Source organism: Eptesicus fuscus, chromosome 6 (genome assembly GCF_027574615.1).
Source record: "Eptesicus fuscus isolate TK198812 chromosome 6, DD_ASM_mEF_20220401, whole genome shotgun sequence".
In the NCBI taxonomy this organism is placed as follows: Eukaryota; Metazoa; Chordata; class Mammalia; order Chiroptera; family Vespertilionidae; genus Eptesicus; species Eptesicus fuscus.
This window is the reverse complement of record NC_072478.1, coordinates 5515647-5531162: the sequence shown is the minus strand read 5'-3', so window position 1 is coordinate 5531162 and position 15516 is coordinate 5515647. Positions and strand designations below refer to the sequence as shown.

General features: G+C 41.1%; 1 protein-coding gene across 3 annotated transcripts in view; it reads right to left on the bottom strand.

Annotated features, from left to right (window-relative positions):
* RNF130 (ring finger protein 130) overlaps positions 1-15516 on the bottom strand; it is a 120670-nt gene that overhangs the window by 86172 nt on the left and 18982 nt on the right. For all 3 annotated transcript variants that reach the window (XM_054717107.1, XM_054717108.1, XM_054717106.1), the window contains exon 2: positions 7036-7230. In XM_054717107.1, coding sequence (XP_054573082.1) covers positions 7036-7230 — 195 coding nt within the window. The remainder of the gene's footprint in view (positions 1-7035; positions 7231-15516) is intronic.

The window sequence follows — 15516 nt, the reverse complement described above, 5'->3', positions numbered from 1 at the left end:
ATCTCCTAGGACAGTGGTCGGCAAACCGTGGCTCGTGAGCCACATGTGGCTCTTTGGCCCCTTGAGTGTTCCTCAATCAGATTGAGGAGGTTTTTAGCAAAGGCCAGCTTAGGAGTACCCTAATTAAGTTAATAACAATGTACCTACCTATACAGTTTAAGTTTAAAAAATTTGACTCTCAAGAAATTTCAATCGTTGTACTGTTGATATTTGGCTCTGTTGACTAATGAGTTTGCCGACCACTGTCCTAGGGCAAATGAAAATAAACAAATGGGGCTACATCAAAATAAAAGGCTTCTGCACAGCAAAAGAAACCATCAACAAAACGAAAGGGAGCCCACCGTATGGAAGATCATATTTGCCAATGACACATCTGATAAAGGGTTAATGCCCATAATATATAAGGAACTCACAACTTAACAAAAGGAAGACAATCAATCTAATGAAAAAATGGGCAAAGGACCTAGACACTTCTCCAAAGTGGACATACAGATGGCCAACAGACATATGAAAAATGCTCACAGTCACTGATGATCAGAGAGATGCACATTAAACGACAATGAGGTACCATCTCACACCTGTCAGATGGCTATCATCAACAAATTAACAAATGACAAGTGCTGGCAAAGATGTGGAGAAAGGCAACCCTAGTGCACTGCTGGTGGGAATGCAGACTTGGTGCAGCCATTATGGAAAACAGTATGGAGTTTCCTCCAAAAATTAAATATGGAACTGCCATTTGACCCAGTGATCCCACTTCTAGGAATATATCCTAAGAAACCTGAAACACCAATCAGAAAGAATGTATGCACCCCTATGTTCATAGCAGTGTTATTTACAATAGCTAAGATCTGGAAATAGCCCAAGTGTCCATCAGTAGATGAGTGAATAAAAAAGCTGTGGTACATTTACACCATGGAATACTATGCAGCAGTAAAAAAGAAGGATCTCTTACCCTTTGAGACAGCATGGATGGACCTGGAGAGTATCATGCTAAGTGAAATAAGTCAGTCAGAGAAAAACAAGTATCACATGATCTCACTCATATGTGAAATCCAATGAACAAAGTAAACTGATGAACAAAATAGATCCAGAGACATGGAAGCATAGATCAGACTGTGTAATCTCAGAGGGAAGGTGGGGGAAGGTGGGTGGGTGGGAAGAGATCAACCAAAGAACTTGTATGCATATGTGCATAGCCCATGGACATAGACAACAGGGTGGTGAAGGCCTGGGGTGAGGGGTGGGAGTGGGATAGAGGGGGGAAAAATGGGAATATGGAATATTTTTGACAATAAAGGTTTTATTTTTTAAAAAAGGAAAGGGCTATCTTATAACTAAAATCTTGGTTCCTAAATGCCCATTCATGGTCCTTGGTTCTCTTCTCTGGAGAAGCACCAATGAAGAGATAAATTGTATTTCACTTATTTATCGTGTAAAATACCATCAACTGTAAGATACATCATTACTGTATAATGAAGAAAAAAAATCCTCTCAATAACTGTAAGATGCCATTAAATATAAGACATACCCCAACTTCAAGCTGTACATCCCAGGACCAATGAAAATCCCTCTTCCACACAACAGTCGTTCAGATAGTCAAATACATCTTCCCTGAACTCACCTCAGTCTTTTCTCCATATTAACTATTCCTAGAGTCCCAAATTATTCGTTTTAAAAAATATTGTTAAAGACTCTAATACTTACACAAATCTTGGAACTATATTAATACCTCTTTTCCTAAAGCCATTGAAAAGTTACTGGCGTGATGCCTCATCACCCCCTATTTATTGTGTATTCTACAAACAAAAATTTTGTAAACAAAGAGTATAATCACCAAAAAAATCAAGAAATTAACACTTACACATTACTGCTGTCTAATGTGAGAGACCCTTCAAGTTTTCCCAACTTCCCAATAATGCTTGTCTAGCAGTCCAGACAGAGCCTCACACTGCATTTAGTCATCACTTCTCCTTAGTCTCTGTCAGTCTGGAAGTCTCCCAGAGTTTCCTTCATGTCCACGACCTTGACACTTTTGAAGATTACAGCCCAGCTGCTTTGTAGAAAGTCCCTCCATTCTGGATTTATCTGATGTTTCCTTGTGGCCAGACCAGGCCACGCACCTCTGGGACACAGACCGACGTGATGCTGTGCTCTTTTCCGTGTATGCCGCTGGGTGGCACATTTCCCTTCCTGCTCAAGTTCACTTGGACCATTTGGTAAAAGTGCCATTCTCCAGGCATTTCCACTGTGAAATTACTCTTTTTCCCTTTGTAATTATTGAGTACTCTGTGAGATCATATAAATTAAACTTTCAACTTACTCTTATTTTTGAGATCAGTATAAACTCATGGTTCCTGTTTTATTTAATGGGCTGAAATAATTACTATCATTATTCATTTGATGCTCAAATTCCAACCTGTTTTTGATAAAACACTGTTTACAGACTTTTTCTATCCTGTTCTTTTTTGGGCATCAGTTTGTCAATGTCTTTATTAAAAATAAAATGGTAAAATGAATACAATACTTCTAATAATAAAAAATGAGGCCAACATCTCACTGAATATTATATTCATGGGGATACAGCTCAAGCCATGGATATATTTATTTCTCACCTGAAGATATATTTTTATTGATTTTTACAGAGAGAGGAAAGGGGGGAGGAGGAGAGAGAGAGAAACATTGATGTGAGAGAGAAACATCAATTAGTTGCCTCTCCTATGTGTCCTGACCAGGGATCGAACCTGCAACCTTTAGATGTACAGAGACAACACTCCAATGGAGCCACTGGCTAGGGCTCAAGCTTTCAATATACACTGAGTGGCCAGATTATTATGATCTCTGAACGCATAATAATCTGGCTACTCAGTGTATATCCTATATAATAAAAGGCTAATATGCAAATTGTCCCCTCGACCAGGAGTTCGACCAGCAGGTAAGCCGGCCAACCGCCCATGTCCCCTCCCCCTGGCCAGGCTGGCCGGACCCCACCCATACACACACACACACACACACACACACACACACACACACACACACACTCTGAGTGGCCAGATTATTATGAGTTCAGAGATCGTAATAATCTGGCCACGCAGTGTGTGTTTTCGGCGGCTGGCAGGTGCTGGTGTACACTCACCTTATGTGAATGAAGGTCGTAGGGGTCCTCCACTTGAACTACTACCTAAGCCAGGCCTGCACAAACCACGTGCAGGTGGACTTAGTAAGTACTTTCTTTTTGTTATATGTTTTCCAGGGTCCACCTAGTTCTGTGTCATTTTCAAGTTAAAGATACTTTTAGGTTTTCTTACAAGTTTTTGATAAAATAATTTTAAATGGGTGGAGAAAAAAGGTTAAGTACAGAGTTAGGTATTCCAATCAGAGGAGATTTACCAGTACACTGAGTGGAAAGCTGCCTACATTAGAATCTATAAGCCTGAGGTCTATGGGGAGGGTTTTACTCTGCAACAAGCATGGAGGGAGGCCACTGGTCTTAGGCACGGGCCTTGGGAGGCTAACCATTCTTTAATGCAAACTTCCTGCAGAGCAAAGAATTATCCTGCCCCAAATACCTCTTTATCTGCACCCCCTTCAAGAAAAACCTGAATTGTGGGGCACGCTAAGGCATCAATCAAGGGGTAAGGGAGCCCCACCAGACTCTAACACATGCAGCCAGGCTGCGCCCCCTTCCTTAGCACCTGTGCCGGTGGGACTAATGCTGAGTGTGCAGCATTCAGTCCAGGATCATCATCATGTGAACAGCTATCAAGTGAAAAATGTCTCCCAACCTGTACTCTATGGGGCTGATTCCTCAGTCAGTATTCTTAACCCAGACCCTTTATATCACTGTAGCTCCCTCCTCTTCTGCTGCAGGAGAGGAAAGGGTAGCACGAAAGATAAAAAGGCAAATCAAGCGATGAGTTCCAACAACCTGCTCAGGACTGCATGGAGCCTGCAATCTCTAAGGCAGAAGGAAGGCTTGTAGAAAAATCATCTCAAGTATCTGACAGAGGTAGGGGTTCTCTACATCCACCTAAGGTTTAGAGACATAAAAGAAAAATCCAAAGCCTATGCAAAAATTTTAAAACAAAACCATCATGTCTTCATAAAATCATTTCTGTGCAGGACACTTATTTTGTTTCAGGTATGCTGCTGATTACTGCACAGAATAGAAAGTAAGACACAAACTTTAAAGAAACTTGCAGTTATTTTGTAAAAGCTATTTTTATTTTTTAAAAGCAACTACCTAAGTGATTCAGTTTTAGATAACTTGGGGAATAACTATGACTTTTTAAAAAAATATATGGATCACATAGAAGATAAAGTAGAAATATCTGTAAACTAAGGCAAAAAAGAATACATAAAATGTAAACTCTTACTTCCTGCCACAGCAGTATTTAAACTTCAGGCTCCACCTTTACGGAGACGTAACTAAATCCACATTCAATTAGGACCTAGAAACTTTTAAAGACTAAAACAATAGTATGACTATCATGTTACTCATTTTCTTGATGGGCTTTTAGAATAAAGGTAACAGATTTATATTAAGTAGCCCAAATTATTGATATTAAAGGTGTTTTCATAAAGTGTGATTTTTATATTCACTTAGTGAATATTCTACATTTTCTAGTCACTACTAGATAATACATTTAAGAGAATAAGATAGAAAAAAGGTGAGCCCTAGCCGGTTTGGCTCAGTGGATAGAGCGTCGGCCTGTGGACTCAAGGGTCCCAGGTTCGATTCCGGACAAGGGCATGTATTTTGGTTGCGGGCACATACCCAGTAGGGGGTGTGCAGGAGGCAATTGATTGATGTTTCTCTCTCATCGATGTTTCTAACTAACTATCCCTCTCCCTTCCTCTCTGTAAAAAAATCAATAAAATATATTTAAAAAAAAGAAAAGAAAAAAGGTGAAGAGGCACTCAACTAATTCTGTTCAACCAGCTGAAGAAACAATAAAAAGCATTTGATACTGCTGATTGAAAAAGATAGAAAAGCAACATCATTATTTGGATACATGTTTATCTAAATTACCTCACTTTTCTTTAAACAATGAAAAGAATATAAATTCTTACAGAGATACAAATAAAACTATAAGAGATTTTCAATTTGACAATTATTTGACTAATTTAAGACTGTTAAATAACAGTAAAATCTATTTATATTTTTTAAAACCAGGAAAATAAATCCTTAACTTTCCCCAAATGTGCATTATTTTCAACTATCCAAGAGCCTATAACTTCCCCTTTTTACTACCGCATATCCACTAACTCATTCTGCTTAACAAATAAAACCACGAATTGAGCGTCCTTCCTGTCAGTGATGTCAGAGCACTGCATTGGGAAATGTCCTTCAGGAACCAAATGAAGGGCACTGACGAGAACAAACATGAGCAACCTCTTGAAACATCCGCACGGCAAGAAAACAAAATACTGATACTTAACCATGTGGAACGTGGAAGTCAGTTATCACATGTATCTTAAACTCAAAGAAAACTCAACAAAACCGCATGCCTTCCCGACATCATTTCCGTGCAGCACTCTTACTTCGTTCCAGGGATGCTGCTGACCACCGCACAGAATAGAAAGTAAGACACAAACGTCAAAGAAAGTTGCAGTACTTTCCATACTCTATCAAGTCTACAAATAACGACGACATGACAGGAAAAGGAAAATACCGTCCCAGAGGCACAGAGAAAGGCGCTCTGAAGCCTGCTGGGGCCGGGGTGGTAAGCCACGGAGGGTGTGGCCAGGCGTCTTTTCCCCCCACTCGCACCGGTTCATCTTAGAAGGCAGAGCACAACGCTTTCTTTACTCCAACGAAGGGGAGACAACTGACACGTGAGCAGGGCGGGCTAAACAGGGACCTCTGGGTCCACTCCTCAAGGCTTGTGCGTGCGGCTCTGAGGCAAGGGTCCCTAACCCTCACGTGAGCAGCGCTGTCCCACAGGGGAGGGGCAAGAGCAGCTGGGGCGCATGCAAGAGCCAGGAGGGCAAGTGACTCTCAGCACAGAAAGATGTCCTGCTGCCGTGTCCTCCACAACAGAGACTCAGGCCAGGCACAGAATTAGACTTAGAGTCACAAGAGGCCTTCCCGCTCAGGAGGCAACTTGGCCTCTCCCAGAGGAAGGTGGTGGAAAGTCTGGGATTAAAACCCATGTTTCCTGTCTTTACTTCCTTGTTTCTCAAAGCAAGATCTGGGGACCAGAGTGGCATTAGCATCACCTGGAAACATGAAAAATACAGAACCTCGTGCTGTCCTCCAGATCTACTGAACCAGAATTTGCATTTTAATGAGATTCCCAGGTGACTGATAGCATATTAAAGTTTGAAAAGTACTCTAGAGTATGTATCTAGAACTACAATGTCTGAATTCTTTAATGTATCAGATAGTGCCAACTTTCTCTCCAAAGTATTGTACCAATTTACTTTCCCACATTATTCTAATTTTCTATGTATCTAATTATAATATAAATCCTTTTCCTATTGTTAAAATTGCTCTAAAAATAAAGTCTATTTAAAAACAAAAAAAGCTCATATTATAGTGCCTGGCAATAAATTAAAACTATTGTTATTAAAACAGTTACATTAGAAATACCCTAAATGTTTCTGCAAGAAATTAATAATATTGTTCCAACTGTAATTATGCTATACCAAAGTCAGTTTCAAAATTGATTCTGACAAGATAAAAGCATCTTCTCAAAGAGGTAAGCCTTGAGAATCCATGAGATACCTGGATGAATGATTCCAAACCTAATACGCTATTTTTCAAAGCTGCCAAGCGAAATGTAGAAATGTAAAATGACTAATGATTCCATCACAGCCAGCTTCTTAGTAAGTACAAGTTTTATAGGTTCTTATGGCCATTGTTTAAGAAAAAAAATTCAGCTAAGGGGAAAAGACAAATGGTAATATCAAAAATAAACATAATGACAGAATTATGTTGAAAACAATATGGTTTCAGCAGAGGAATGCCTACCTATAAGGCAATGATTTCTAGGAGGAAAAATAAATCTACCACCTCCTTTGCTTGTTTACCTGGATGAGTCATGGTGACTGGCTCCTCTTTGGACTTATTATTGTAGATGACTACAGCAACTGCATTGTGGAAAGCGGCCCGTGATATTTTCTCTTTAAATGTGCAATTTCCCCTCTGCAGCAAGGCAATCCACTGTTTGATATTAGGAGGGACAAAGAACCGGGTTTGAGGGTCACAGCCCAGATGATCAGCAACTAAAGGGAAAAGGAAAAAACACGTTAATTTTTTTTCTCAAGTAAAGATAAAAAAAATCAATCAACGCTTTCTCTGAAGCACGTCAAGCAGCTCACTGACAGCAGAGCTATGAATACATCCAGAAAGGACATTACCCCGAATCTAAATCCTTATCTGAACAGGGAGAAAGATGCTCCTGCAACCCAAATTAAAAGTGAAAAATTCAGTTTACAGATTGACAAGAATAAAGAAGACTGTAATACCCAATGCAGGGTGGTGAAGAGAGGAGGAAGAAAAGGCGAACAGAGAAACCCAGGAGAATGAGCTACCCCTGATTTTGCTCATTCATTTGCATTTACTCTTCTCTCCACTCCCCACCTCTCACTGCCTCCATGAGGAGGCTGATTTTGCTTGGGGTAAGTAAGGAAGGCAAACCACTCTTTTGTTCAGTTATCAAGTGGTCTTGTTGAAATTCAAGCATGCTTAAAAAAAAGAAAAAGAAAAAAAGAAATTCAAGCATGCTTGAACAAATTTCTCAGTAAGTATAAGGAAATTAGAAAAGTTCACTTTTGGCCTGTATTTGAAAGTTATAATAGCTAAAATAACAATTAGAATAAATAGACTAGTCCTCTAATTTACATTTATTGTTAAAATTACTCTACAATTATTCCCACATTAGGACACATATTACTTACTACTCTTCCTGTCTAAGGAGATACACCAAGACTATCCCCTGGGACTACAAATCACATGGTCACTGTCCTAGACTTGGGGGAATACTTGTTTCAAGCACCCCCAAATACATGTGAAGTGGTTAGGGCAAGCGCATCAATCTTTGATTCTGCAAATATGATCATCATGGCTCTGACGCCCTTCGTAAGCCTTGAGACGCTGTGCCTGGCTGTGCCTGCCATTCCTCATCCTGCATGTGTAAGAGGTTAAAGTGAAAGGGGGCAGTGCCGAGGCGGGAAGAGGCACCAAAGGTAAGCTTGGAGGCTGCGGGTCCCAGGGCCAGAGTCAGTCACTGCCAGCACTGAGCAGGCTGGGGAGGGAAGGGCACAGCACAAAAGAGGAACACTAGAAGCAAAGAAGTAATAAGAACATTAAATCCTACCTAATAAAACAGTAATATGCAAATTGCTGCACCTTCACTATGCCCAAGCCACGCCCCACCAGCCAATCAGGGTGAGTATGCAAATAAACCCAACCAAGATGGCTACAGCCACAGAGAGCAAGGTTTCTCAGGCAACAGAGGAAGCCAAGCTTTCCGCATGCCCTTGCCAGGCCTAAGCCTCCACTCAAGCTACAAAGTTTCAATTATAGAAGGTAAACAAAATTCAAACAGAATGGCGGCAGCCACAGAGCTGGAGAGACCAGGCCAGGGTTGCCCGCAGCAATGGAGAAAGCAAAGCTTTCCGCACACCCTGGCCAGGCCCAGGCCTCCGCTTAAGGCTACAAAGTTTCAATTATAAAAGGTGAATTAACCCAAACAGAAATGGCTGCCGGCCGTGGAGCATGCAGGAGGCTTGGCTCCACTCCAGGCTACAAAGTTTCAATTGTAGAAGGTAAATGAATTCCAGATACCAGGGCCTCCGCTTGGGTCGCCAGGGGGCGTGGCCGGCCTGCAAACCACCACAGGCCCCTCGCTCAGGCCGCCCCACACCCCAAGGGAACCCCCACCCTGATCCAGGACACCCTTCAGGGCAAACCAGCTGGCTCCCACTCCTGCACCAGGCCTCTATCCTATCTAATAAAAGAGTAATATGCAGATTGACCATCACTCCAACACACAAGATGGCTGCCCCCATGTGGTCAAAGATCCTGCCCCCATGTGGACACAAGATGGCCGCCACAAGATGGCCAGCAGGGGAGGGCAGTTGGGAGGCACCCGGCCTGCAAGGGAGGGCAGTTGGAGGCGATCAACCCTGCAGGGGAGGGCAGTTAGGGGTGTCCGGGCCGGCAGAGGAGGGAAGTTGGGGGCAAACAGGCTGGCAGGGGAGCAGTTAGGGGGTGATCAGGCTGGCAGGCAGAAGCGGTTAGGGGCAATCAGGAAGGCAGGCAAGTGAGCAGTTGGGAGCCAGCAGTCCTGGATTGTGAGAGGGATGTCCCAGTGGGATCGGGCCTAAACGGGCAGTCGGACATCCCTCGAGGGGTCCCAGATTGGAGAGGTTCAGGCTGGGCTGAGGGACACTCCCTGCTCCGTGCACGAATTTTGTGCACCAGGCCTTTAGTAAGAATTAATAAAAAATAAAGTGTGAAAAGAGACACCACCAGTGGGGAAATGTTTGCTTTCCCTGAAAGCACACCTTTTACTAAAAGAAATGAAATGTTTACATTACTTAAAGAAACTAAAATGTAGAGATGCCACTAACTACAGAGAAATGTTACATCTATCATTTCAAATTCTCTTCTTATCATGGGGAGGGACAACGATGAAACATATTTGCTACCAGAGGTCTCTTAATACACAGTAAGTGGGAGATAAATGATTCCATAGTTTGTCATGACTAATACTGTCTACAACTATGATTCACCCTTTCCCTTACACAGTTTAGTTCTTTCTTTATCAAATTAAACTTTAGTTGTCAACTATTGCAAGACACAGTCAAGGCATTGCGAAACTCTGAAATTGTGAAACACTTCACCTTCAGTGATATCTGTTTCACTGATTACTCTGCTGCTTTAAGATACAAGCATTTAGGTGATGTGCGAGGAGAACCTGTGTCTTGGGAAAATTTCCAATACGATCCCCAGGTAGGTGCACAGAACTTGTTTTAAGTGCTTCCTTTGTGATTTTTCAAAATACACTGCTGCACAAACCTTGAAGGAAATGCAGAATCAAGAATATCTAAAGAGCCTGGCCAGTGTGGCCCAGTTGGTGGAGCATTGACCCGTGCACCAAAAGGTCACCATTCGATTCCCAGTCAGGGCACATACCCAGGTTGTGGGTTCGATCCCTGGTCGGGGTGCATGTGGGAGGCAACTGATCGATGTTTCTCTCTTATATCAATGTTTCTCTCCCTCTCCCTTCTTCTCTCTCTCTAAAAAAAAAAAGCAGCAAAAACATTAAAAAAAAAAAAAAGAATATAGAAAGAGATCTGTGAAACATTCGTTTTTCTGTGACTTTCTGAGCTCCCTGTGATTCCCACTGTTCACTGTGTGGTAAAGAGGAAACAACACAGTTGGGGACCAGCAAGACCTGGGGGTCCCAATGCTCTAACCTTCCATTTTTACTTATTTGTAAAACTGAGGTTACATTCTTACCTCACACGAGTTATGTATACATGAAAAAGTCTTCAACAATTCCTCTTCTCTTGGGTGCTTCCAATACATTCCCTTCCGTTAGTTTTAAGGGTGCCAGCCTATCTGTGCTAGTGACCCAGTCTGGTGACACGGGGACTCTATGCTGACGCTCATGAAACCCATCCAGAGCTATCTATGCAGCACATCCCTGTGTCCCCTCCCAGCAGCTCCCTAGTCTCATCCTTTCTCCCTGTTGCTCTGACAATGTCACTGTCCACTTAGAAGGACAGCCTTTCAGTAATGGCCACAACGTCTAAGACTGAAAGAGACAGCAAGGGGTGCCACCACAGAGCACATCTATCTCTTGAAGGAATCTCCATCCACTAAGAACAGATTCTATGAACTGCGCAACCCAAATTCCAACAGCAGACTGTATGAGCAAAAAGAATGTCCCTGTTCCCCCAAACCACCATGTGTAAAGGTCTCTGAAGACATCTGTATCGGTAAGAGCAGAATGTGCAATGATAAACAAGAATAAGATGTGCAAGTTCCTGTCCAAAGAAGCCGTTTTCATTTATCAGAAAAAGAAAATAAGGTGTTTTTATAATCACTTAATACTATAGTATGCTTATTTTTATCCATTTATTCCTTCCAGCAATTAAAAAATAACTTGAACAATAAAAATGTTAACAGCTAAAACCCCCACAATTTCACGAGAGGAATGATGACTATGGCTGGTGATCAAGTGGCACTACTTCAAAATTTAATACCAGTTATTTGTACTTGAAGCAGTTTATTAAGTGAAGACATAAAATGTCTATATGTAATTATGAACCATAAAATATGTCAATAGCAATTTTGCTCAAATTCAAAATAATTTACTTTTTTTTTTTTTACCTTAAAGTTCAGAAGAGGACATCACCTCTGACTTCTTTGCATTTATCAGTGACAGTGTCGGGGAAACTTACTTGAAGTTATCACGAAAATGTGAAATTACATATAATAAAAATATTGTACTACAATACCTTACAATTCTGACAATTATACCTAATAAAGCTGAAAAATACTGTATTACAGAAAAACTTAACTTCAATTTTCCCCCCCTTTATGGACTTTCCTATCAAATCCAGAAATAGTCTGAGACTTTTATTTACTCCTTGACTAGAACCAAACAATTCTCAATAGGAACAATTATGGAATCCTCACCTTAACGCACAATAACGTAGATATTCAGCTACATACGAAGTACCGCAGAGAAATAGAATAGAACCAAATATTTTGGTCCTGAATTTTGAAGCACCTCTTACTGTACTGGGGAGGCATGCCTGGCACGGAATGGAATATTCACAAGGTAGCAGAAAGCACCAGCATGAAGAGGGCTCAGACATCCGGAGAGGAAAAGAGCAATATAATGGTCAGGGAGCCTACGTGGAATGCTGAGAACCTACTCCAACGGAGAGGAGAGCGTGCAGAAGTGAACAGCACAAGAACACAGAAGAAAGACTGGTCCCTCCTCTTAAACTCTTGTGAAAATCAAGTAAAAAGATTATATAGCCAAAGCTACGACACTAGACAAACTGAAGATAATCAAGTTCTAAAAAGAAGACCCCACCTGTAAAGGAAAAGAGGAAGACTGTTTTGGTACAAAGACTACGTAAATATTGACAGGGTCCTGTGAGGGAATAAGTAAAACACCCAAACAACTCTCTTCCCCAACCCAGCAGCTGGAAGGCTCCACTAGGATTCATTGGACTCAGTAAGACCTCATCTTTTAAAACAGGAAGCACCCACCTAAAGAGTAGCGGCCACTAAGTTCCTGGTATTACCTGGGTGATGTCTCCTCCCACCCCCCCGAACCAGCAGGGTGCTGCTCTGAGTCACATGGGGCTGGAACACATGATGGAAGGTCACTGCCTTCTCCAGGCGCACAGCGCAGGTGCCTCCATGTCTCTCGCTCTCAGCGCCCGTGTCTCATTTTCTCTACCTGCAATGCCAATGCTAATACTCCTTTGCTGACCACCTCCTAAGCTTCAGGATTCTGCTAACATATCTTCTCCAGCCTCCTAAAGCTGAACTGGGTGCTGTGTTCATGCCTCCAGGGTCCTAGCCGGTTTGGCTCAGTGGATAAGTGTCGGCCTGCAGACTGAAGGGTCCTGGGTTCGATTCTTGTCAAGGGCAAAGGCCCGGATTGCGGGCTCAATCCCCAGTAGGGGGCTGCAGGAGGCAGCCAATCAATGATTCTCTCTTCATTGATGATTCTCTCTCTCTACCTCCCCCTTCCTCTCTGAAATCAATAAAAATATATTTTACAAAACAATAAAATAAATAAGCCTAACTAGTTACCCTGCTTTAGATATTTCCACTGTCAGGCATGTTCTAGTTATTTGCTTTCCTATTTCTACAGTAGGTTACGATCTCTTTAATATGAACATAGGTTTCCTGCTTCTACCTTGTCTTCCCTTATTTTTTCTTTGTTAAATTCTTATTTTATGATTGAAAGGGAAAAATGCAATTCTTTATTTTTGTTCCCAATTTCATTCTTTCTTTAAATTGATTTGAGGGAGGAGAAGGAGGAGAGAGGGAGAGAGAGACAGGGGTCGAACTCGAAACCTGGGATGTACCCTGACCAGGAATCAAATTTTGATGCACTGGATGACTCTCAACCAACTGAGCCACACCAGCAGGTCTATCCCCTCCTTTTCTTCTGGGGATTAGGACTTGGACCTGGCCTCTGGGAGGCCACCTTTCATCCTGCTACAGGTGCAACTCCAACTACCAGTATTCAGTTCCACGTTGCTTTAATTATACCTTCTCTAGTAGTTAATGTTTCATACAGTCAATGATTGTTAAACGTTACCTACAGTTGCTTGTCAGTCCTTATACTAGTCAGGGTTCTCCAGAGAAACAGACCAATGTGTGTGTGTGTGTGTGTGTGTGTGTGTGTGTGCGTGCGTGTGTGTATGTGTGTGTAAAGACAGCCATTATAATGAATTGACTCACATGAGTAAGAAGCTCATAACTTCCAAGATCTGCAGGGTAATTCAGCAAGGTGGAGAGCTTATGGCAAGCTTGAAACACAAGAAGAGCCAATGTTTCAGTGTGAGTCCAAAGGCAGGAAAAAAGCGGATGACCCACTTTGAAGACAGTCAGGCAAGAGGAATCTCTTACTGGAGGAGAATCAGATCTTTTGTCTATTTAGCCTTCAACTGATTAGATGAGGGACACCCTCTTTGGGGAGGGCAACCTGCTTTAATCTGCTTTATTCAGTCTAACAAGTTTAATGCTAATCTCGATTAAGACAAGCTTACAGAAATACCAAGAATAATGCTGGACCAAATATCCCCCCTTGTGGCCCAGTCAAGGTGACATACATTTAACCCTCATGGTCCTCACATCTCCCTTTTCCTTCTGTGTTTCACTTCCTTCTTCCTTCTTCCACATCCTTTAGAAGTTCTTTCAATGAGGATCTATTAAGGGTAAAGTCACTTTCTAAGGTAAACTGGTCTTTTTACATCTGAAATCATCTTTCATGTGTCCTCATTCTTGAATGGTAGCATAATCAGGTAAAAAATTCTGGATTATTATTTTCCCTTAGTACTTTGAAGACATTATTCCACTGTCTTTTGCTTCTTATGTTGAGAAGAGGCTGAACAAAACATTTTCATTGTGTAGGCTCTCAAATGTTAATGTATTTTTAAATTTTGAATCTAGCATTTTTAAAAAGTAAAGTAAGAGTGTTTTAAAATTTTTTTCCTAATCGGTAATTTTTACTTCCTTGGTTATATTCTAAAGAAACACATTTTTACAATAAATATCAGCCTTTCATGTAGAATTTTTAAGAAGGCAACCAATAAAATATCTTTTATATACCTCTAATGCTGAATATATCAATCAACACTGGAAGAAGGGCTATACATAGCTGAACTGTCAGCAAGTTTAATTGTCAATAGCTATCCATTATCATTTGTCTTCTATACTTAGTTACTGTGTATCTCAAATGAATTTTGATTATTTTTCACATCCTTAGAACTTAAATATATCTGCTAAATGTTCTCCAGGATATAATAGACATAATAAAAAAATCTTAAGAGTAATTTTAAATGATGGCCAATACAAATCACTTTACTTACAAAGTCAGATTCAAAAATAATTTCTGTTACAACTCACACCACAAATAAGGGTGGGGCAAAAAGTAGGTTTACAGTTGTGAGCACGTGAAACAGAGTTTATTCCTGTATTATTATTTGTTAATTAATGTATTTTTCATATGAACAACTATAAACTTTTGCCTCACCCTGTACTTTATGCAAATCAAAATAACTAAAAATTACAGCTAGGTCCTTGTACAAACATGGCATCACAGTACAACGTAAGTGTTAATTACTTAATTCATATCATTTCCCACTCCACGAAAGCATTAAACATCAAGTACAACTCTTTCTGAGGCTCTTTCCTACTGGCTTCTATCCATCACCTTTTCTTCCCACTTCTCGGATATTCTTTCTCATTTTCCCATTAGTAGCCTCTTAAGCTGAAGGTGTTCGTTCACCAAGGTTCTGCCTTAAGCCCTCTTTTCTCAGTGGGCAACCTCATCCATTCCCATGGCATCAATTATTACCTATATGTAGATAATGTCTAAATCTCAATCTCTCTCTTGAGCTTTAGTCTTTAAATTTCAACTGCTTGCTGGGTATTTCTCCATGAATAGTTAGTATCTCAAACCCATTATCTTCACCCCTCAAATGTGACCTTTCCATGTGGAATTCCTGAGTGACAACATGGTCATCTACATAAATACACAAGACTGAAATCCTTGCTGAAAAACAAGGACGTGGCTATTGAGACTCAGCTCAGTCAACAGTGTTCAGTGTTTTTGGCCGCCACTAAGAGCCCATCAGGACAGAGCAAAGCCACTGACTATAACTCAACACTGTTGATGCACAGAAAGAAGTCAGACATCATCAAGGGCCCAGAGGAGTATCTGAAGGCATTACTTTTCCCCCAGATTAAGGCATAATCAACAAGCAAACTAATATATATATGTATGTGTGTGTGTGTGTGTG